The sequence below is a fragment of the Nomascus leucogenys genome, chromosome 20 (assembly GCF_006542625.1).
Source record: "Nomascus leucogenys isolate Asia chromosome 20, Asia_NLE_v1, whole genome shotgun sequence".
In the NCBI taxonomy this organism is placed as follows: domain Eukaryota; kingdom Metazoa; phylum Chordata; class Mammalia; order Primates; family Hylobatidae; genus Nomascus; species Nomascus leucogenys.
Genome location: NC_044400.1, coordinates 46,703,301 through 46,725,670, shown reverse-complemented (window position 1 = coordinate 46,725,670; position 22,370 = coordinate 46,703,301). Strand labels below are relative to the sequence as shown.

Below are 22,370 nucleotides of genomic sequence, written 5' to 3'. Positions count from 1 at the left end.
TTACAGGTTGAGTATCCCTAATCTGAAACCCAAAATGCTTCAAAATCTGAAATTTTTTGAGCACCAACATGATGATCAAAGGAAATGCTCTTTGGAGCATTTTGGATTTTCAGAGTAGGGATGTGAAACCAGTAAGTATAATGCAAATATTCCAAAATGCAAAAAAAAAAATCCGAAACACCTCTGGTCCCAAGCATTTCAGATAAGGGATACTCAACCAGTATAATGTGTAATATAAAAATAAACTTTTGTTAATAATGGTCAAATTTTTCCTTTGCACAAAAAGTATAAAGTATAATATAAACAGCCCTGTATTTAAGCTTATAGACTCACTACAATCAACTCAATGAGACTATTCAAATCTCGTTGTTCAGAAATCTACCTCTGTCAAATAATTGATTTGTTTTCAGAAATGCTTTACACAGGTCGGGCACAGTGGCTCATGCCTGTAATCCCAGCACTTTGGGAGGCCGAGGTTGGCAGATCACCTGAGGTCAGGAGTTTGAGACCAGCCTGACCAACAAGGCGAAACCCCGTCTCTACTAAAAATACAAAAATTAGCTGGGCATGGTGGTGCGCACCTGCAATCCCAGCTACTTGCAAAGCTGAGGTAGGAGAATCACTTGAACCCAGGAGGTGGAGGTTGCAGTGAGCTGAGATCGCAACACTGTATTCCAGCCTGGGTGGCAGAGTGAGATACTGTCTCAAAAAAAAAAGAGAAAGAAAGAAAGAAATGCTTTACATAGAGATTTGTATTGTCATGCCATATGTTGGTGTCGGATTTCAACTATATCATAATAGGAACTGTCAATAGCAGCTTAGCAGGCAAACAAGCTCCACACAGCTAAAAACAATTTTATTTGTATTGATATAAAGTAGAAAAGGCAATATACATATGTGTTATCTACCCATGATGGCAAATTTCACCAACACAAATCTACCATAAAGACAGTAGTCTGGGCTGGGGAGGTGGATCACAGCTGCATTCCCAGCACTATGGGGGGCTGAGGCGGGCAGAACACTTGAGGTCAGGAGTTTGAGACCAGCCTGGGCAACATGGTGAAACCCAGTCTCTACTAAAAATGCAAATATTAGCTAGGCGTGGTGGCACACTCCTGTAGTCCCAGTTACTCGGGAGGCTGAGGCAGGAGAATCGCTTGAACTCAGGAGGTGGAGGCTGTAGTGTGCCGAGATAGCACCACTACACTCCAGCCTGGGCAACAGAGCGAGACTCCCTCTCAAAAAATAATAATAATAATAAAGACGGTAGTCTGTTTTCATCTCTAATGAAATAATTACTAGCAAACTTTTTTTTTTGAGACGGAGTCTCGTTCTGTCACCCAGGCTAGAGTGCAGTGGCATGATCTCAGCTCACCACAATCTCCGCCTCCTGGGTTCAAGCAATTCTCGTGCCTCAGCCTTCCGAGTAGCTGGGATTAAAAGTGTGTGCCACCATGCCTGGCAAATTTTTATATTTTTAGTAGAGATGGGGTTTTGCTTTGTTGGCCAAACTGGTCTCGAACTCCTGAGCTCAAGTGATCCGCCTGCCTCGGCCTCCCAAAGTGATGGGATTACAAGTGTGAGCCACTGTGCCCGGCCACATTTTAATCATTACAACTTAAACAAATGTGGAATTTCAATTATGAAATACTTTTTAGTGACCATCAGATGAAAACCCTCCAATAACCAGTATTTTCATGAAAAGAGGATACAAGAGGTACAGATCAGTTCAGAATAGGACTGTTCTTTTCATCTCACCAGATTGATCAGTCTTCTCATTGCATGTTCATGAGAGCAAACACATTCACAGGGATCGAATCCACCTTCTGCCATGATTACCCAGCTTGATTTTACTTGACTGTTTAAATCTAGGAGGAAGGAAAAAATACTGTAAGTCTACTATTCAGAATTACTCTTTCTCTTGAGCTATGAAAAATTCTGATATTGTATACATTCACAATAGTTTTATTAAACTATGTATAGTATTTATTAATGACCTGTATCTATTAATTTATTATTAATCCTATATGAATTATGAATCTATACAGGTGATTGGCTACCCCTTCTGCCATCAGCCCATAAACACAAATGTCTTCAGTGCTGTAAACTGGCCCCGCCTGTGATGCTGAGGATGCTAGAACCTACTCTGCTTAATTACTCAATTATTTGACTTTATTAGCTCCAGTACGCAAATAATGTAAACCAGCCTTTACCCTCACCAAGAAAGACATCTGAAAAGGTATCTAAAATGATACCAAGGTTTATGGGGGGAAATTAATGACATAGCTAAGAAATAGCTAGGTAGATTTCAAAAAATAAAGAGAAACAAATGAGAGATAAGATGGAATACTGGCAACCAGATTTACTGTTCTGCCTAAAACAGTTTTTTAAAAACTAGACAAAATACATGAAACAATTGTTTTTTGTTGTTGTTTTGTTTTGTTTTTAGACAGCGTCTCGCTCTGTTGCCCAGGCTGGAGTGCAGTGGTACGATCTCAGCTCACTGCAACCTCCGCCTCCTGGGTTCAAGAGATTCTCCTGCCTCAGCTTCCTGACTAGCTGGGATTACAGGCACGTACCATGCCCGGCTGATTTTCATATTTTTAGTAGAGATGGGGTTTTGCCATGTTGGCCAGGCTGGTCTTGAACTCCTGACCTCAGGTGATCTGCCCGCCTCGGCCTCTCAAAATGCTAGGATTACAAGTGTGAGCCACCATGCCCAGCCAGAAACAATTGTTTTTAAGATATTAAGTCCAGACGCAGTGGCTCACTCCTGTAATCCCAGCACTTTGGGAGGCTGAGGTGGGAGGATCACTTGAGCCCAGGAGTTTGAGACCAGCCTGGGCAAACTAGTGAGACCTCACCTCTACAAATAATTTAAAAATTAGCCGGGCATGGTGGCACAAACCTGTGGTCCCAGCTACTCAGAAGGCTGAGGTGGGAGGATTGCTTGAGCCCAGACAGTCAAGGCTGCAATAAGCCATGATCACACCACTACATTCCAGCCTGGGCAACATAGTGAGTTCATGTTTAAAAAAAAAAAAGGGCTGAGTGTGGTGGCTCACACCTGTAATCCCAGCACTTTGGGAGGCCGAGGCGGGTGGATCACAAGGTCAGGAGATAGAGGCCATCCTGGCCAACATGGTGAAACCCCATCTCTACTAAAAATACAAAAATTAGCCAGGCATGGTGGCATGTGCCTGTAGTCCCAGCTACTCAGGAGGCTGAGACAGGAGAATCGCTTGAATCTGGGAGGCAGAGGTTGCAGTGAGCCAAGATCGTGCCACTGCACTCCAGCCTGGCGACAGAGCAAGACTCTGCCAAAAAAAAAAAAAAAGACATTGAACATGAGGCTACAAAGCATAGTGATACATGAGAGACAGAAGAACAAATGAGATGAGCCCTATCACTGGCCCAGTTTACTGCCTCGAGGAGACTCTAGTTCCAAGTATGGGGTGGAAAAACCCAGACCAGAGCTCAGTGGTATCCCTAAACTGGGGAGAAGAAACTAGAAGAATGACTGTATTAAGGAGAGACATTAAAGATAGTAAAATCATCCAACTGGACTGGTAGAGATAAAAACAAGTGTCTGAAATGAAAAATACACTAGATGGGTTTAATAGCATATGAGACATTACAGAAGAAAAGATTTCTGAACTTGAATACATAGTAACAGTAGCTATCAAAAATGAAATAACAGAAAAAAGGGTGGATAAACTAGTAGTCCCAGTTACTTGGGTGGTTGGGGCAGGAGGACCATTTGAGCCCAGGAGTTCAAGGCCAGCCTGAGCAACATAGTGAGAACCTATCTCTGAAAAAATAGACACAAACATATATAGGCCATTAGTGAGCTGTGGGACAACTTCGAATGGTCTAATATATGTGAATTGTGGACACATCCATCAAAACTTATCAAATTGTATATTTAAATGTGCATAGTTTATTGTTTATCAATTATATCTCAATAACGAGTAAAATTAATGCTTATATATAGTATTAGTAATGGAAAACGATTCTGGTTAAAAGGTGGAATAGGCAGATCAATAAAACAATTCATAAATTAAGGAACTTAGTTCATTCACTCAAAAATATTTAGTGCTTGTGCTAGGCCTATTAGAAATTTAAAAGTAGGCTGAGTATGGTGGCTCACACCTGTAATCCTAGTAGTTTAGGAGGCTGAGGCAAGAGGATCACTGGAGCTCAGGAGTTCGAGAATAGCCTGAGCAACATAGTGAGACCTCATCTCTGTAAAAATAAAAAAGAAATTTAAAGTAAACAAAAACTGATAGTTCTTACCCTAATGGTGTTCACATTCCAGTAGTAGAGACAGATACTAATCTAAATGTTTTTTAAATTATAAATACAAACTGATAAATGCTATAAAAGATAAATGAAAGAGTGAAAAGACAACTCCCAGAATGGAATATTTGCAAATCATCTGTCTGATAAAGGTTTAATATTCACAACATATAAAGAATTCCTGTAACTCGATAACAAAAGATAAGCAATTTTTAAATGGCAAAGAACTTGAACAGACATTTATTCAAAGAAAATATACAAATGGCTAATAATTATATTAAAAATGCTTAAAGTCAGTAATCATTAGGGAGATGCAAATCAAAACCACAATTAGATACCACTGCATACCTACTAGTATGGCTGTAATCAAAATGGAAAATGAGTGAGGTAGAAAAATTAGAACCCTCATATAACCCTCATGTAAAGTGGTGGTGTGGCTGCTGTGGAAAATAGTTTGAAAGTTCCTCAAAAGTTAAACACAGATTATCATAAGACTCAACAATTCTACTCATAGGTATATACCTAAGAGATTTGAAAACATGGACTCAAGATTGGGCATGGTGGCTCACGCCTATAATCCCAGCACTTTTGAAGGCTGAGGTGAGAGGATCACTTGAGCCCAGGCAACACGGTGAGCAAGACCCTGTCTCTATTTATAAACAACAACAAAAAAGAAAACATGAACTCCAACAGATACTTGTTTACCAAATATTTACAGCAGCATTGTTTGCAATAGGCAAGAGACAGAAACAACCCAAGCGTCCACCAACTGAAAAATGGATAAACAAAATGTGGTATACACACATACAATGGGGATATTCAGCTGTAAAAAGAATGAAGTTCTGATATATGTTACAACATGAATGAACTTTGAAAACATTCATCAAACTGAAACTAGCCAGACAAAAAATAATATGGTATGATTCCATTTATATGAAATATCTAGCGGCCGGGCGCGGTGGCTCATGCCTGTAATCCTAGCACTTTGGGAGGCCGAGGCGGGTGGATCACGAGGTCAGGGGTCGAGACCATCCTGGCTAACATGGTGAAACCCCGTCTCTACTAAAAATACAAAAAATTAGCCGGGCGAGGTGGCGGGCGCCTGTAGTCCCAGCTACGCAGGAGGCTGAGGCAGGAGAATGGCGTGAACCCCAGGGGGCGGAGCCTGCAGTGAGCAGAGATCGCGCCACTGCACTCCAGCCTGGGCGACAGCGAGACTCCGTCTAAAAAAAAAAAAAAAAAAAAAAGAAAAAATCTAGCTAGAATAGGCAAATTCATGGAGACAGGAAGTAGAATGGTGACTTCCAGGGACTTAGGGAAGAAGGGAATGGGAAGTTACTGCTTCATGAGTTTGTATCTATGGTAATAAAAAAGTTTTCAAAATGATGGTGATGATTGTACAACACTGTGAATGTAATTAATGTCACCAAATTGTACACTTTAAAAATGGTTAAAACTGCAAATTTTGTTATATTTTACCCCATTAAAAACAATCACTCTGGTTGCCTAGAGCTGGGAAGTTTGCAGGGGAAATAGGGAGTGACCGCTAATGTGTATAGGTTCTTTTAGGGGGGCTGAAAAAAATGTTCTGTGGTGATAATCACGCAACTCTGTGAATATACTAAAAGACACTGTATTGTACATTTTATTTTATTTTATTTTATTTAGTTTTTTGAGATGGAGTCTCGCTCTGTCACCCTGGCTGGAGTGCAGTGTCATGATCTCGGTTCACTGAAACCTCCACCTCCCGAATTCAAGCAATTCTCCTGCCTCAGCCTCCGGAGTAGCTGGGACTACAGGTGCATGCCACCATGCCTGGCTAATTTTTTGTATTTTTTTTTAGTAGAGACATTGTCTCACCATGTTAGCCAGGATGGTCTTGAACTCCTGACCTAGTGATCCGCCTGCCTTGGCCTCCCAAAGTGCTGGGATTAGAGGCATAAGCCACCATGCCCGGCCTGTATTGTACATTTTAAACGGATGCATTATATGGTATGTGAATCATATCTCAAAAAAGCTGTTACCTAAATGGTGCCTAGAGATCATACACATGTTCTAAACTCATCTGGAGAGTCAGGGAAGATTTTACTGAAGAAATTAACTAGGAGTTGAGAGTGGAGGAATGAGTTAAATACATTAGGGCGAGGTAGAAGTAGAAGGTGTGAGACTTGGGGGTTGAGGGCATTCTAGACACAAAGGGAAAAAGTACAAAGGTCCTTAATGAGTAAGAGTATGACATGTTGGAGGAACTGAAAGAAAGCCAGACTGCTAGAATCCAGATAGCAAAGTGGTTTAAAATGACCCAGGAGAGGTCAGGGGGAGTCATGCCACAAACGGTCTTTCAGGCTATGTTCATGATTAGGTCGTTACCCCAACAGCAATGTGAAGAACAATGTGAAGCAATGTGCTTTCATCCTGATGTGTTCCAAAAAGACCACCTCAGCTGCACGATGGAAAACTGAGAAAAGGGAAGCCACAGTAGGTAGAGGGAACCTAGTTAAAATGCTCTTTCAACAGATCAGCAACAATGGCGGGGCTCCTTGGAGAATGATACTTTAATGACAGCATATTGAATCACTGGAAGGAAGACAAATTATTTCATAAATGGTGTTAGCTCCCTCCCTATTCTCATTCCTTATGCCAAAATAAATTCTAGACGCATGAGTGATTTAACTTTTAATTTTGAGACAGGGTCTGGCTCTGTCACCCAGGCTGGAGTGCAGTGGTGCGAACACACCTCACTGCAGCCTCAACCTCCCAGGCTCAAGTGATCCTTCCCTCTCAGCCTCCCAAGTAGCTGGGACCACAGGTACACACCCTGTCTTGCTAGTTTTAAATTTTCTGTAAAGACAGGGTCTCCCTATGTTGCCCAGGCTGGTCTTGAACTCTTGAGCTCAAGTGATCCTCCCTCCTCAGCCTCCCAAAGTGCTGAAATTACAGGTGTGAGCCACCGTGCCTGGTCCAATTTAACTTTTAAAAATGAAGTCACACATAAAATTAGTTAACCTCAGCAACATATTAGAATACAGTATCCACAAATTGACCCATGATTTTACTGAAATTGAAAATATGCAAAAGGTGCCATTTAAAATCATGGATTATTTAATAAATGGCGGGGTAATTTTCTTTTTTTTTTTTTAAGTAAGCTGTGACACATACATAAAGCACTGGAAGCCTGAGCAATATAGCAAGACCCCATCTCCACACACAAAAATTTTTTTTAATTAGCTGGGTGTGGTGGCGTGTACCTGTAGTTCTAACTACTCTGGGGGCTGAAGTGGGAGGATCGCTTGAGCCCAGGAGATTGAGACCATAGTGAGCTATGATCACACCACTGCATTCCAGCCTGAGTGACAGAACTAGACCTGGTCTCTTAAAACAAAACAAAACAAAACAAAACAAAACAAAACAAAACAAAACAAAACAAAACTGAAAGAACATACATCAGACTTAATATGTGAATAGCTCTGGGGAAGAGAATAAAATTTTGGGGAATAGAGTTTCATTGTTAATTTTTACATTTCTTATGAGTATATTTATGTATTAAGACTTCTAAAATATAAATTTTAATTTTAAAAAGCCACACATATATAACTACAAGAAGATGACTGGGATACATATAGAATATAAGTCCAAGAAACCATGAAGGAAAGGAACAATAATTTTAACAACCAAAACCAATAAAAGTTTCTATAAAACCAAAAATATACCATAAAATGACAATACAACAAACTTGAAAAACCATGTGCAATATCAGGGCTAGTTTCCTTAATTTACAGAGAACTCTGAAAAAATCAGTATGAAAATGGCAACCTAGTAGAAAAGTGAGCGAAGATTACATTCACAGGAAAATACAGAACCAATAAGCAAATACAAAATGGAAGTGTAAATCAAAACAATCTTATACCTATCAGGAGATTGGTAAAATTAATTCACCCAGCCAGGCACAGTGGCTCACGCCTGTAATCCCAGCACTTTGGGAGGCCAAGGCAGGCAGATCACCTGAGGTCAGGAGTTCGAGACCAGCCTGGCCAACATGGCCAAACCCCATCTCTACTAAAAATACAAAAATTAGCTGGGCATGGTGGCGGGTACCCGTAATCCCAGCTACTCAGGAGGCTGAGGCAGGAGAATTGCTTGAACTTGGGGGGGTGGAGGTTGCAGTGACCCAAGATAGCGCTAATTCACTCCAGCCTCAGCAACAGAGCAAGACTCCATCTCAAAAAAAAAAAAAAAAAAAAAAAAAATTAGCCAGGCATGGTGGTGTGCCCCTGTAATCCTAGCTACTCAGGAGGCTGGCACAGAAGAATCGCTTGAACCCAGGAGGTGGAGGTTATAGTGAGCCGAGATTGCCCAGCCTGGGCAACAGAGCAAGACTCCATCTCAAAATAATAATTCATCCTGGTTAATTTGAATATTCATATTCAAACAAGTATGCAAAATTTCTGTACAGCTTGTTTACTGGAATACCATAACAGCAAAGAAAAAAGTAATGCAAAGTATTTATCAGTGTTGTTCCGATTAAATGATGCAATGAGTACATGAGATCCTATACAGCTGTTAGGAAGAATAAGGTAGATTTCTACGTGGTGATTTGGTGAACCAACCAACATATATTGAGATGAAATCAAGCTGTAAACAGGGCAAACCTTTCCATCTAATATCCTTCTAGATCTGCTTGCCTGAGCTAAGGGGAGAAGGGGAGGTGAGGATTGGAAGGGGAGATGGAGATGCGGCCTAAGCTGGAGAGGCTCACTTTCCAGAAGGTAAACAACACCATATGCAAACTCTACTTCACAGCTTTGTCTGAGGCCACTCTGTCCATACCTTTAAAAAAAAAAGGTGATTAGCTTTCACGTTAGAGAATTGATTGTACATATCCAACACAGAAAACTCTGAAAGTAAATATAACCTACCCTTATATGTAAAATTCACCAGTAAATTCCTGTTTCTCAACTGTCTTTTCTTTTTTTTTGTTTTATCTTTCTTGAGACGGAGTTTCACTCTTTTTACCCCAGGTGGAGTGCAATGGCGTGATCTTGGCTCACTGCAACCTCCACCTCCCAGGTTCAAGCAATTCTCCTGCCTCAGCCTCCCAAGTAGCTGGGATTACAGGCATGCGCCACCATGCCCAGCTAATTTTTTATTTTTAGTAGAGATGGGGTTTCACCATGTTGCTCAGGTTGGTCTCGAACTCTTGACTTCAGGTGATCCGCCCGCCTCAGCCTCCCAAAGTGCCGGGATTACAGGCGTGAGCCACCGCACCGGCCTCAACTGTCTTTCTTTTCAAATTGTGCGCAAAGGCTCAGACTATGCTGGTCTGGATATAAGCAAGTGTTAACTACAAATACTGGTCCATCCTTCCTTAGTCCCGATGTGTATCCCCCAAGGCCAATACTGTGTTGGTTAAAATGAAATACTAGTCCATCCTTCCTTACTCCCAATGTGTATCCCCCCCAGGCCAATACTGTGTTGGTTAAAATGAAATACTAGTCCATCCTTCCTTACTCCCAATGTGTATCCCCCCAGGCCAATACTGTGTTGGTTAAAATGAAAATATATTTTACTAAGATTTTCTTATTTTTTAAAAATTTGAGACAGGGTCTCACTGTGTCACCAAGGCTGGAGTGCAGTGGCACAATCATGGCTCACTGTAGCCTCGACTTGCCAGGCTCCAGCAATCCTTCCAATTCAGCTTCCCCAGCAGCTGGGACTACAGGCACCTGCCATCATGCCTGGCTAATTTTTGTATTTTTGGTAGAGATGAGGTTTTGCCATGTTGCCCAGGTTGGTCCTGAACTCCTGAGGTTAAGAAATCCAACTGCCTTGGCCTCCCAAAGTGCTGGGATTATTGGCACGAGCCAGCAAGCATGGCCTTTTACTAAGATTTTTATAAAAGAAATTAAATACAGAAATGACCACCTCTGTAGCCTCTGAACACAGAAATTTAAGAAAGCAAAAGCACATTGGCTTTTATAAAGAAAGGGAGACTTGTTTTTATCAATGTATTACCCATCAAAATTGTAAAACATGGCTATTTTAAAATCTCTTTTTAATCCATTAAATTAACAAAATCAGACTCCATCACCACCCCTAAAAAAAACAGAGCTTCTGGAGGGCAGAAATCTTAGTCATCATCATCTCTGAACACCACCTATATAGCTTAGCCACAGCACTCATAGAATAAATATTTACTGAATTCTTGACAATGTTTATTTTCTCTACATCTATATGTGCCAGAAACAAGTAAATCAACTAGAATTTTAAATTATACTTCAGTCTTAATTAGCCTCCAGTAAAATGAGAAAGTATATTTATAAATAGGACATTCCTCATAGTGCTACACTTCTGTGGAACTTTCTTTCTGTAAACTTGAGCTGTTTTAAGTACTACTACGTTTTCAGTTAACAGTTTCCATTTTAAAATCACTGGGGGTATTTTTGAAAATAGAATGAACACAGTTCTCTTTTGGTGAGGACCCAAGAACAAGTGTCAACACAAACCAGCAGCTAGGCACTAGAAGAAAAAAACTTAACCAGTTCCACCCCACATTTAAATCCCTCGGTCTCCAGAGGCATTAAGAAGCTGCTCTATCCTAGGCAAGACAGAACAATTTTACTGAATCAGAATTTTAGTACATCTGCCTCAATGAGGTCTTTGATAGAAAGTAATTTAAAACAATGTTTCATCTTATATGTTTCATTGACTTTTTCATCTCCCCAATATATATCGCTAATGTTAGAGAACAATGCTAATACCAAAGTCACGGGGGGCTTGATCCTTGAGGACAGGCAGCTTCAAGACTTGTTTCTCAAAAATGTGCAACAGGTTACAAAGGTCTAAGTCATGAAAACATAAATAGTTTACTAAGAAAATTTAAAATAGCCAGGCACAGTGGCTCATGCTTGTAATCTCAGCATTTTGGGAGGCCGAGGCGGGTGGATCACCTGAGGTTAGGAGTTCGAGACCAGTGTGGCCAATATGGTGTGAAACCCAGTCTCTACTAAAAATACAAAAATTTGCTGGGCATGGTGGTGCGTGCCTGTAATCCCAGCTGCTTGGGAGGCTGAAGCAGAATTGCTTGAACCTGGGAGGGTTGTAGTGAGCCGAGATGGCACCACTGCACTCCAGCCTGGGCAACAAGAGTGAAATTCCGTTATCAAAAAAAAAATTCAAAATAATTGAGGAGCAGTAAGGGAAGCAAACATAGGCATAGATGAAATAAAATGGACAATAAGTTGATAATTATTGAAGTTGGATTATAGGTTCTGGGGAGTTCCTATGCTTTTTTTTTTTTGAGACAGAGTTTTGCTCTTGTTGCCCAAGCTGGAGTGCAACGGCGTGATCTCAGCTGCCTGAAACCTCCACCTCCCAGGTTCAAGGGATTCTCCTGTCTCAGCTCCAGAGTAGCTGGGATTACAGGTGTGTGCCACCACGCCCGGCTAATTTTTTGTATTTTTAGTAGAGATGGAGTTCCACCATGTTGGGTAGGCTGGTCTTGAACTCTCAACCTCAGGTGATCTGCCTGCCTCGGCCTCCCAAATTGCTGGGATTACAGGTGTGAGCCACTGCACCCGGCCCCTATGCTACTTTTAAAAAATATTTTTATATTTCCATAATAGTCATTTAATTTATGTCAGCATTTTCCCATTTTTGTGATAGCAATCTGACTCCAGGTATATATTAAGCAACATGGTTTATAAGTGACTTTTTATGTAGCATTAAGGGCAAAATAAACAAACATGTCTGAAGCTCAAACAATTCTTAGCACAGAAAAGCAGTGGAAATCACATGAATGTTGAGAAGGCAAAAAGCAATTCCCCTCATTCTGCAGGTCCAGGTCATTTTCTCTCCTCTACAACTAATACAACCTTTCCTGGTAGAGTTTGGCAGTAATAACTCAGTTGAGTCATACTGTTGCTATATGTGGTGAGGGAATTTTCCAGTGCTGTTAACCAATTTATCATTGCTGTTAGAACCTTAAACACTAGCTCATGCAAGTCTCTAAGAGACAGAGGGAGTTAAAATAGCCGATAGAGTCTCTAAAATGTTTTTTTTTAATTTATTTATAGAGACAGGGTCTTGCTATGTTGCCCAGGCTGATCTTGAACTCCTGGGCTCAAGTGATCCTCCCACCTTGGCCTCCCAAAGTGTTGGGATTACAGGCGTGAGCCACGACCTCCGGCCTGAATGTAAGATATTAATATTAGGGGAAGCTAGGTGAGGAGTATACAATAACTTTGTATTACCTTTGCAACTTTTCTGTAAGTCTAAATTTATCCCAAAATAAAAACATTTACTTAAAAAATGTCAAGTCCAACAGACCTTTAAAAAATAAATAAATGGATGGGGGGATTTTTAGGGCAGTGAAACAATTCTGTATACTACTATAGGATCACGGGTAACTGAAAATTGTTGAGCCTACTTTTGTGTATATTTTTTAAACCTGTAATAAAAAGTGTTTTTACAAAGCTTGTCTCCTTAAGAATTACATTTCTATCACTGTGTCCTAAAGGACTGTCTGAATTGTGGATTACTGAAAATTCAAAAAATTATAAAGAACCCAAATGTTAGTAATTAAAGCTATGGTACATTCAAGCAATGAAACATACTATGTAGTAACATGGTATAGCTAGCAAAACTGGCCTCTTGCTAACAGTATCTCTATAGTAGATTTGGCTTATTCTGCTAGGCTATTCCATTGAAAACAAGGGACATCCCTGAAAAGGGTTAAATATTCCCAATTTTGTTGTTGTTGTTGTTGTTTTTGAGGCTGAGACTCGCTCTGTCACCCAGGCTGGAGTGCAGTGTCGCCATCTTGGCTCACTGCAACCTCCACCTCCTGGGTTCAAGCGATTCTCCTGCCTCAGCCTCCCGAGTAGTTGGGAACACAGGTGTGTGCAACCACACCCGGCTAATTTTTGTATTTTTAATAAAGACGGAGTTTCACCATGTTGGCCAGGCTGGTCTCAAACTCCCGGCCTCTAGTGATCTGCTCCCTCAGCCTCCCAAAGTGCTGGGATTACAGGAGTGAGCCACCGTGCCTGGCCGCATTTTATAACTTGGGAGTTTCTGACTCTTGCTGCTCAGAGACTCCATTGTGCTAACAGACATAAACTGAGTGCGTGATTTGGCAAGTTCTTTTTCTTTCCTTTTTAAGTTAATCCTCCCTGATACCCACATCAAAACATAACAGAATAGTGTAACCTGACTGTGAGCTTATCTTCTCTATACATCTTCCAATCCATTCCTTACGTTAAAAAAAAAAAGAAAAGAAAAAAGAAAAGCAGGATTCTAAGGACCCAGAATTACTGCAACTGGATTTTTTCCTTATTTTTCTCAAGGCTATAGTATAAAAATATGTACCCTTATTAAACCTCTCTACTCTTTTTGCTAATCCCTGGTTTCCTCTCTCCTTCAAAAAGGTTAGTTCCCTGCTCCTTTTCCAAGAGCAACAATACTAAGAGATTCATTTCCCTCCTAAGAAATGAGTCAGAATTCCAGTATGCTCAGTGTGAAATTCCTGTGATTAAGGTTTTTAAAAGTATTTAGAATTACTATCTACCTAGAATTTAAACTTGGGGAAGAATTATTGTACATTAAACTCATTATACCGGTTATTGTTAAGATGATCAGATACTGATTTTTTTCCTTGTTTTCCTATGTTTCTATACATATTACTTTTTGAACCAAATTATATATTTACATATGAATGTGTAAATATTTACATATATGTACAAAGTTACATACATATGTAAACAACAGATACTACCCAAAATAAGAATAAAATGCTGATGTCAAAACTCCAATAACATTAGTAACTTAAGGCTAAGTTTCTGTGGAGAGATGTTTGCAAATAGTCCCAAACCTTAAGATTTTAGTTTTTGAAAGAGGACCTAAGTGGCCTAGGGACAGAAGTAGTAAGGAGACTTTTCACTGTATACGATTATGTGTTTTCTGAAATTACACCATTTGAATATTTTAACTATTCAAAGAGTATTAACTTTGTAAAAGAATAATCTTACAGTAAGTTTCTTGTTCTTCTCTCGACCATAACCATTAGCTCTAGGGAAAAATAATTATATCTCAATTTACTCGAACTGAATATGCTAAATTGTTTAAACCCTGTCTTACCCTCTATCATCACTGAATTTGTTGGTTAAATATATCATAAAAGGGATTGTAACTCTGTAGGTAAATGTAACAAAATTAACCATATCCCATCATCAATGAAGATATTAAAAAGTATGTAAACAGGCCCTATCATGGATACTTCTAAAGTCAGCCTTTCACCTAAATCTGAGGCAATCATTGTTTGCAAAAATCAGTTTTCAAAGTTTACTTTTCCCTTCCCTACTCACTCTCTGGTGGAAGCTTTAACAGAGGAAGAGAATCTAAACAATGAAACAGTGTATCTAAAACAGTGTATCTACCATAAACTATTAATGTTGGTATAGTATTTTGTTAAATTAAGTTTAAAATAAAAGCAAATGGAAATTCATTTTAAAAACACGTAAGACAGAAAAAAATCAGGAAAACGACAATGCCTAAACTAGTTTTGTTTTTTATCTTTTCCCAAGGTGCATCTGCAATCAAAGACATCATCTGGATGCTTACCACAGTTGAGAAGACAAACGGAAAAAATGGTAGAGAGAGGAGAGAAGTAAGAGAGAATATTACTCCTGCCAAAGCAAGCCCACTTCTTCAGAAATAACAAGTGGAGCCAGCATAGAAACCTAAAGCTATCAGTGACATCTACTCAAGTCTTGGCAAATACAGAAAAGGCCCCCAAAACATCAAGAGAGGAATTATCACTAGGGGCTGCTGAGGAGAACTTACACCATTAAGAAAAAGGAAAATTCATTCAATCGAGCCCAACTCATTTGAACACCTTGATACTGAACACTGCAACAGGCATGGGAAAAACAATGATGAGCAAGATGTGACCACCACTCTCAAGATAACCTCAGTCTAATAAAAATGGGGCTCCAAGAACTGCACTTGAAAGCCCCAGAGTATTGGGAGGCCGAGGTGGGTGGGTCACGAGGTCAGGAGTTCAAGACCAGCCTGGCCAAGATGGTGAAATCCTATTTCTATTAAAAATACAAAAATTAGCCAGGCTTGGTGGTGGGCACCTGTAATCCCAGCTACTCAGGAGGCTGAAGCAGAGAATTGCTTGAACCCGGGAGGCAGAGGTTGCAGTGAGCCGAGATCACCCCACTGCACTCCAGCCTGGGCGACAGAGCGAGACTCCATCTCAAAAAAAAAAACAAAGCCCCAGTGTAATGAAACTCACTCATTCCCATTCTCTTTTACCCACTCTCACTGACTACACTTCCCAAGCAACAAGTACCACTGCATAATAGCTTTTATATTTTTTAGGTCTGGTAATTTACAGAAAGGACTGCACACTGTTTTCAACCTGCACGTTGGACCCTGCAGGGCTGTCAAGCCCCCTGTTGAGAAGAAAGTGAGTGTGAATAGACTCAGTGGGAAGCAGCATTATGGAGTAGAGATTTGGGCATAAAATGGCAGTAGGGATGCATATACACCACATACTCACTTCTCCTGGCTGTTAGAGCCTTTATATTCCACAAGCCTGTCTTTGGAATGTATATGATATATTATCTCTAACCAACAAATTAAGTGATGATAGAGAATAAGACAGGGTTTAGATAATTTAGCATGTTCAGTTCAAGAGAAAATTGAGATATAATTAAATATATATGAGAAAATTGAGATATATTTATATATATCTCTCTCTCAATTTTCTCAAAAAAAAAAAATATATATATATATGTATTTTTTTTAAGAGTGAGATAGGGACTAACACTCTGTGGCCCAGGCTAGAGTGCAATGGCAATCATAGCTCACTGCAGCCTCAAACTCATGGGGGCTCAAGTGATCCTCCCATGTCAGCCTCCTGAGGAGCTGGGACTAGAGGCGCAGGCCACCACACCCAGCTACTTACAAAAATATTTTTGCTGGGCATGGTAGCTCATGCCTGTAATCCCAGCACTTTGGGAGGCTGAGGTGGTAGGACCGCTTGAGCCCAAGAGTTCAAGACTGGCCTGGGAAACAGCAAGACCCCATCTCTATTAAGAAAAAAAAAAAAAAAAATTCAGACGGGCGCTGTGGCTCACGCCTGTAATCCCAGCACTTTGGGAGGCCGAGGCGGGCAGATCACGAGGTCAGGAGATGGAGACCATCCTGGCTAACACGGTGAAACCCCGTCTCTACTAAAAACACAAAAAATTAGCCAGGCATGGTGGCGGGCGCCTGTAGTCCCAGCTACTCGGGAGGCTGAGGCAGGAGAATGGTGTGAACCCGGGAGGCGGAGCCTGCAGTGAGCCGGAGATCGCGCCACTGCACTCCAGCCTGGGCAAGAGAGCTAGACTGTATCAAAAAAAAAAAAAAAATTATTTAAAAATAAAAATAATTTTTTTTTGTAGAGATGGAGGTCTTGCTATGTTGCCCCGGGTTGGTCGACATAGCAAGGCCAGGCTGATCCTCTGGCCTCAGCCTCCCAAAGTGCTGGGATTATAGGCGTGAGCCATTGTGCCCAGCCTGGAATATGCCGAATATAAAAGTGCTTATGAGCTGCTATGTACTATAGGAATGTAATGAAAACGATATTTTACTATTACTGTTTCTACAACAATCCACTTTTATGTGGGAAGTGGTGAGTAAGTCCTGATGACCCTGTGTTAAATCTTTAAGGCCAAATGTCTTCTTTGTCTGGTCCTGGCAGGAATAAACAAGTTTTTAAAAAATGGTGTGCAAACACACACACACACATAATTACAACCAGCAAATCAGATTTGTAGAATTTTCTGAACAAATTCACCTCAAAATATATCTATTTATATTTATATATCAAAATTGGAATCACAAATAAATGGGGAAGGGATTGCAATTTCAATAAATTCAGTGCTAGGAAAACCTACAGTGTTACACCTCTTTTAGAATTTGTCTAGCAGGCTTTCTGTTTTTGCTGGAAAGCTCCCCAGAAAAAATTCCAAAAAGAAAAAGAAAACCTACTAGCAGTTAAGGAGGAAAAAAATCAGCAATTCTACCAGATAAGTAAGGTTAACATTTATTTGATCTTCAGGGAAAGACTTCCTACAAAATACAAACTTTGCATCCATTAAAGTACAGAGAGAAAACAAAAAATATAAATACAATGAAAAATATCAAATTTAGGACATAAGACTGTGCATTTAAAAAAAATCCCAAGTAAAATTAAAAGAGCAAAAGAATTAGGGGAAAAAAACTCCAAATATTCCACTAATATAGCTGGCAAGGACATTTTAAAAATGCAAAGCATATGCAAACCAATTCTTTAGTAAGATGGAGCCATTTATACACTGCATTTGAAATTACAAACTATAATTTTTCTGGCAATACAAATCCAGATGTTAAAAAACGTGCATGCCCTCTGAATAATTCCAGTTCTAAGACTATCAAGGAATACAAAGATTTATATACAAAGATGGTTATCATGGCTTTAAAGTAGTGAAAAATGGGGATGATCTAAATATCCAGCTAAAAAGAAATATTTAAATTGTGATATACACTGTAAAGTATTATACAGCCAAATGTTTCTTTTTTTTTTTTTTTTTTGAGAATGGCTCTCGCTCTGTCACCCAGGCTGGCATGCAGTAGAGCAATCACGGCTCACTGCATCCTTGACCTCCCAGGATCAAGTGATCCCATTCCGAGTGGCTGGGACTACGGGGGCACATGTTAACATGCTTGGCTTTTTTTTTTTTTTTAAGTAGAGACGGGGTCTCATTATGTTTCTCAGGCCAGTCTCGAACTCCCAGGCTCAAGCCATCTTCCTGCCTCAGCCTCCCAAAGTGCCGGGATTACAGGAATGAGCCACCGCACTCAGCCTCATTTTCTTTCTTAATAATATGGAGAAATGATCACAACATAATTTTAAAAGTATATTAAAAAGGGCATAAAAATAAACATAGCAAATGCACTTCTGTTTGTTTTTTGTTTTTTTTTTGAGACGGAGTCTTGCGCTGTCGCCCAGGCTGGAGGGCAGTGGCGGGATCTCGGTTCACTGTAAGCTCCGCCTCCTGGGTTCACGCCATTCTCCTGCCTCAGCCTCCCAAGTAGCTGGGACTACAGGCGCCCGCCACCGTGCCCGGCTAATTTTTGTATTTTTAGTAGAGACAGGGTTTCACTGTGTTAGCCAGGATGGTCTCGATCTCCTGACCTCATGATCCGCCCAACTTGGCCTCCCAAAGTGCTGGGATTACAGGCATGAGCCACCGTGCCCAGCCGCAAATGCACGTTTTATTTTTATTTTTATTTTTATTTCTTTTTTGAGACGGAGTCTCACTTTTTTGCCCAGGCTGGAGTGCAGTGGCACGGTCTCTGCTCACCGCAACCTCCGCCTCCCGGATTCAAGTGATTCTCCTGCCCCAGCCTCCCAAGTAGCTGGGATTACAGGTGTGTGCCACCACACCCAGCTAATTTTTTTTATTTTTAGTAGAGACAGGGTTTCAGCATTTTGGCCAGGCTGGTCTTAAACTCTTGACCTCAAGTGATCCGCCGCCTCTGCCTCCCCAAGTGTTGGGATTACAGGTGTGAGTCACCGCGCCTGGCCTGCAAATGTGCATGTTTTTAAAGGCATAAGAAAACACATACAAATGAAAAGGCTGAAAGAAAACATAAAACTTTAACATCTGTTATCCCTGGGTGGAAAGATTTTACTTTTCACTTTGTACAGTTTTCAAATATCATATAATGGTTACATATTAACTTTTATAATCAGGAAAAAAATTTTTGGATGCAGCAGCTAAATCCAGGGAAAGTCACTCAGTTTCTTCAACAAATAAATGGCAAAAAATAAATAAATCTTAAGAGATGGCAGGGGAATGGTTTTAATTCAAACCAACCTAGTAAAAGGACATTTATGAACTATCAGGAACTTTGAACACTGTTTAAATGACATTGTTACATAAGTACAATGTCAATGATCACATCTAAAAAGAGTCCTTATCTCTTAGGGATCTCACTAAGTATTTTCAGTTAAAGTGATACAATACCTGGTGTCTAGTTTAAAATAAACCTGCCAAGGGGGGAGAGGTGTGGATGAAACAAAACCACCATGAGTTTAACTGCTGAAGGCAAGTGATGGGTCCACAGAGATTCATTATACCATTTTACCTTTTAGTGCTAAAAATTTCAAATTATTAATACATAAAAGGTTTTTTAAAAATACATTTTTATAGAAAAACAATTATCTCTTCCCCTTCTCCCCCACTCCATGCAAACACAGCTCTTCCTGAGAAGGCAGGGATAACATTGGCTAATTCAAGGCCAGAATATGAAAACTCTTTTATTGTGATTTTAAAGAATGTGATTTATGATAAAATTACTTGTCACATAGCCAGCCAAATCTTCACAGTGATGAAGAACAATATCATAATTCTTTCCATGTTAAAAATAGGCCGGGCGCAGTGGCTCATGCCTGTAATCCCAGCACTTTGGGAGGCCAAGAAGGTTGGATCACCTGAGGCCAAGAGTTCAAGACCAGCCTGGCCAACATGGTGAAACTCCATCTCTACTAAAAATACAAAAAAATTAGCCGGGTGTGGTGGTGCATGCCTGCAGTCTCTGCTACTTGGGAGGCTGAGGCAGGAGAATCACTGGAACCCAGGAGGCAGAGGTTGCAGTGAGCGGAGATTGCGCCACTGCACTCCAGCCTGGGTGACAGAGCAAGACTCCATCTGAAAAAGTGAAAAAATAAAAATAAAAACTCTCAGCAAGAAGAAAATGCACAGTAACAATTTAGAATGTATGCAATTATTCATAACCATTGTCTGGTCAGTAAAAAAGAAATAAAGGTTACAAAATAGAACATATGCAATTAGTTTTTAGAAAACAGAGATACTGGTCAATGAAATGGGAGGCCAGAGGAAGCATTCTATGCATCCTTAAGATGCATCCTTTTTATCTTAAAAAGCATCAATAAGTAGTTGGGATGACTTTTATCAGATTACCCAGTCTCAGTATAATGAGGTGTTTAAACCTACTCATACACAATACTTTTTACAAAATATTCAAAACTGATTATTCTTTTAACACAAATGGCTCTCAAATATTACCACACCTAGTTTATGTTCTAATGTAGCTTTACTACTTTCACATCTTAACAAGAGCCCTTCTGATAAAAATCAAAGCAGGAAAATTTTCTGTTTTTAAAATGAGGAACATAGCCCCAGCTAAGGTAGTAATTTCACCATGATCACACATCTAGTATATGACAGATCTTATACATGCAGTCACATTGTGAAATCCTGACCAGGACTCATTTCCCATCTGCCAGATATGACCGATCATGCTAGTTATGTTTGTTTCACCCTTACAAAGACAACTTTAGAGCAGTACAGAAATTAGATAACTATCAAATAACTTCCTATTAGTTTGGCCAGGCGCAGTGGCTCATGCCTGTCATTCCAGCACTTTGGGAGGCTGAGGCAGGCGGATCACCTGAGGTCAGGAGTTCAAGACTAGCCTGGCCAACACGGTGAAACCCCATCTCTACTAAAAATACAAAAATTAGCTGGGCGTGGTGGCGCGTCCCTGTAATCCCAGCTACTCGGGAGGCTGAAGCAGAAGAATCACTTGAACCTAAGAGGCGGAGGTTGCACTGAGCTGAGATCACACTCCAGCCTGGACAACAGAGCAAGACACCATCTCAAAAAAAAAATTCCTATTAGTTCTTAGTAACGAAGTACTTTTCTCTTAAACTACATTTGCTTCTCTGATGGGAAGTAGGCAAGAAAAGGATGCAGACTCAGCTGGGCATGGTGGCTCACGCCTATAATCCCAGCACTTTGGAACGCCGAGGCAAGCAGATCATGAGGTCAGGAGTTCGAGACCAGCCTGGCCAACAAGATGAAACCCCATCTCTACTAAAGACACACACAAAAAAGACAAAAATTAGCTGGGTGTGGTAGCGCATGCCTGTAATCCCAGCTACTCGGGAGGCTGAGGCAGGAGAATTGCTTGACCTTGGGGAGGCGGAGGTTGCAGTGAGCTGATATCACGCCGTTGCACTCCAGCCTGGGCAACAGGGCGAGACATTGTCTCAAAAAAAAAAGAAAAAGAAAAGGATGCAGACTCAAGTTCAAATTGGTCAATTAATGTTTGCTAAAAATTATTCTAAAGCTATACCTGGGAGAAGTTAAAGACATACAAAATTTAAATGTTGAAATAAACCCCATTACATGCCCTCAATATCACAATTCTCTGCGATCTAAACTCATGCAGGATTAAAACTCCCTGGAACTCATCATTACAAATTTTTTTTTCTTTTTTGAGACGGAGTCTTGCTCTGTTGCCCAGGCTGGAGTGCAGTGGCGCAATCTCGACTCACTGCAACCTCCACCTCCTGGGTTCCAGTGATTCTCTGCCTTAATCTCTCGAGTAGTTGGCACTACAGGCACGCGCCACCACACCCAACTAATTTTTGTACTTTTAGTAGAGACAGGGTTTCACCACGTTGGTCAGGCTGGTCTCAAACTCCTGACCTCTGGTGATCAGTCTCCCAAAGTGCTGGGATGACAAGCGTGAGCCACTGCACCCAGCCAATCCCTGAAATTCTTATAAAATAATTTTACAAGAAAGCGGAAGCTTAAAGACACCCTTTCCAGAGGGCATACTATTCAAAAGGAAGAGACTAGAGCAGGCGAGAAAGGACAACAAAAGTTTATTTTCCGCAGAATACAACAGGAATATACAGAAGCAACTAGGTCAGCATGGCCAGAGGCCACTGTATAGATCAGGTATAGATTAGTGCAGGGGTCCCCAGCCCCCAGGCCATGGACTGCTACTGGTCTGTGGCCTGTTAGGAACCCAGCAGCACAGCAGGAGGTGAGGTGTGGGCCAGCAAGCATTACCACCTGAGCATTACCACCTGAGCTCTGCCTTCTATCAAATCAGCGGTGGCATTAGATTCTCACTGGAGCAACTGCATGCGAGGGATCTAGGCTGCACGATCCTTATGAGAAAATAATGTCTGATGATCTGAGGTAGAATAGTTTCATCCC

At 40.7% G+C, this 22,370-nt stretch overlaps 1 protein-coding gene and 1 non-coding gene across 2 annotated transcripts in view; one reads left to right on the top strand and one right to left on the bottom strand.

Annotated features, from left to right (window-relative positions):
• Nucleotides 1–22,370, bottom strand: part of SMIM14 (small integral membrane protein 14) — an 82,605-nt gene that overhangs the window by 48,504 nt on the left and 11,731 nt on the right. The window contains exon 2 of the mRNA XM_030800909.1: nucleotides 1,759–1,868. Coding sequence (XP_030656769.1) covers nucleotides 1,759–1,833 — 75 coding nt within the window. The 5' untranslated portion in view covers nucleotides 1,834–1,868. The remainder of the gene's footprint in view (nucleotides 1–1,758; nucleotides 1,869–22,370) is intronic.
• On the top strand, nucleotides 17,246–17,306 carry LOC115832011. Its single transcript, XR_004027486.1, has one exon. It is a non-coding gene; the product is annotated as a U7 small nuclear RNA (small nuclear RNA).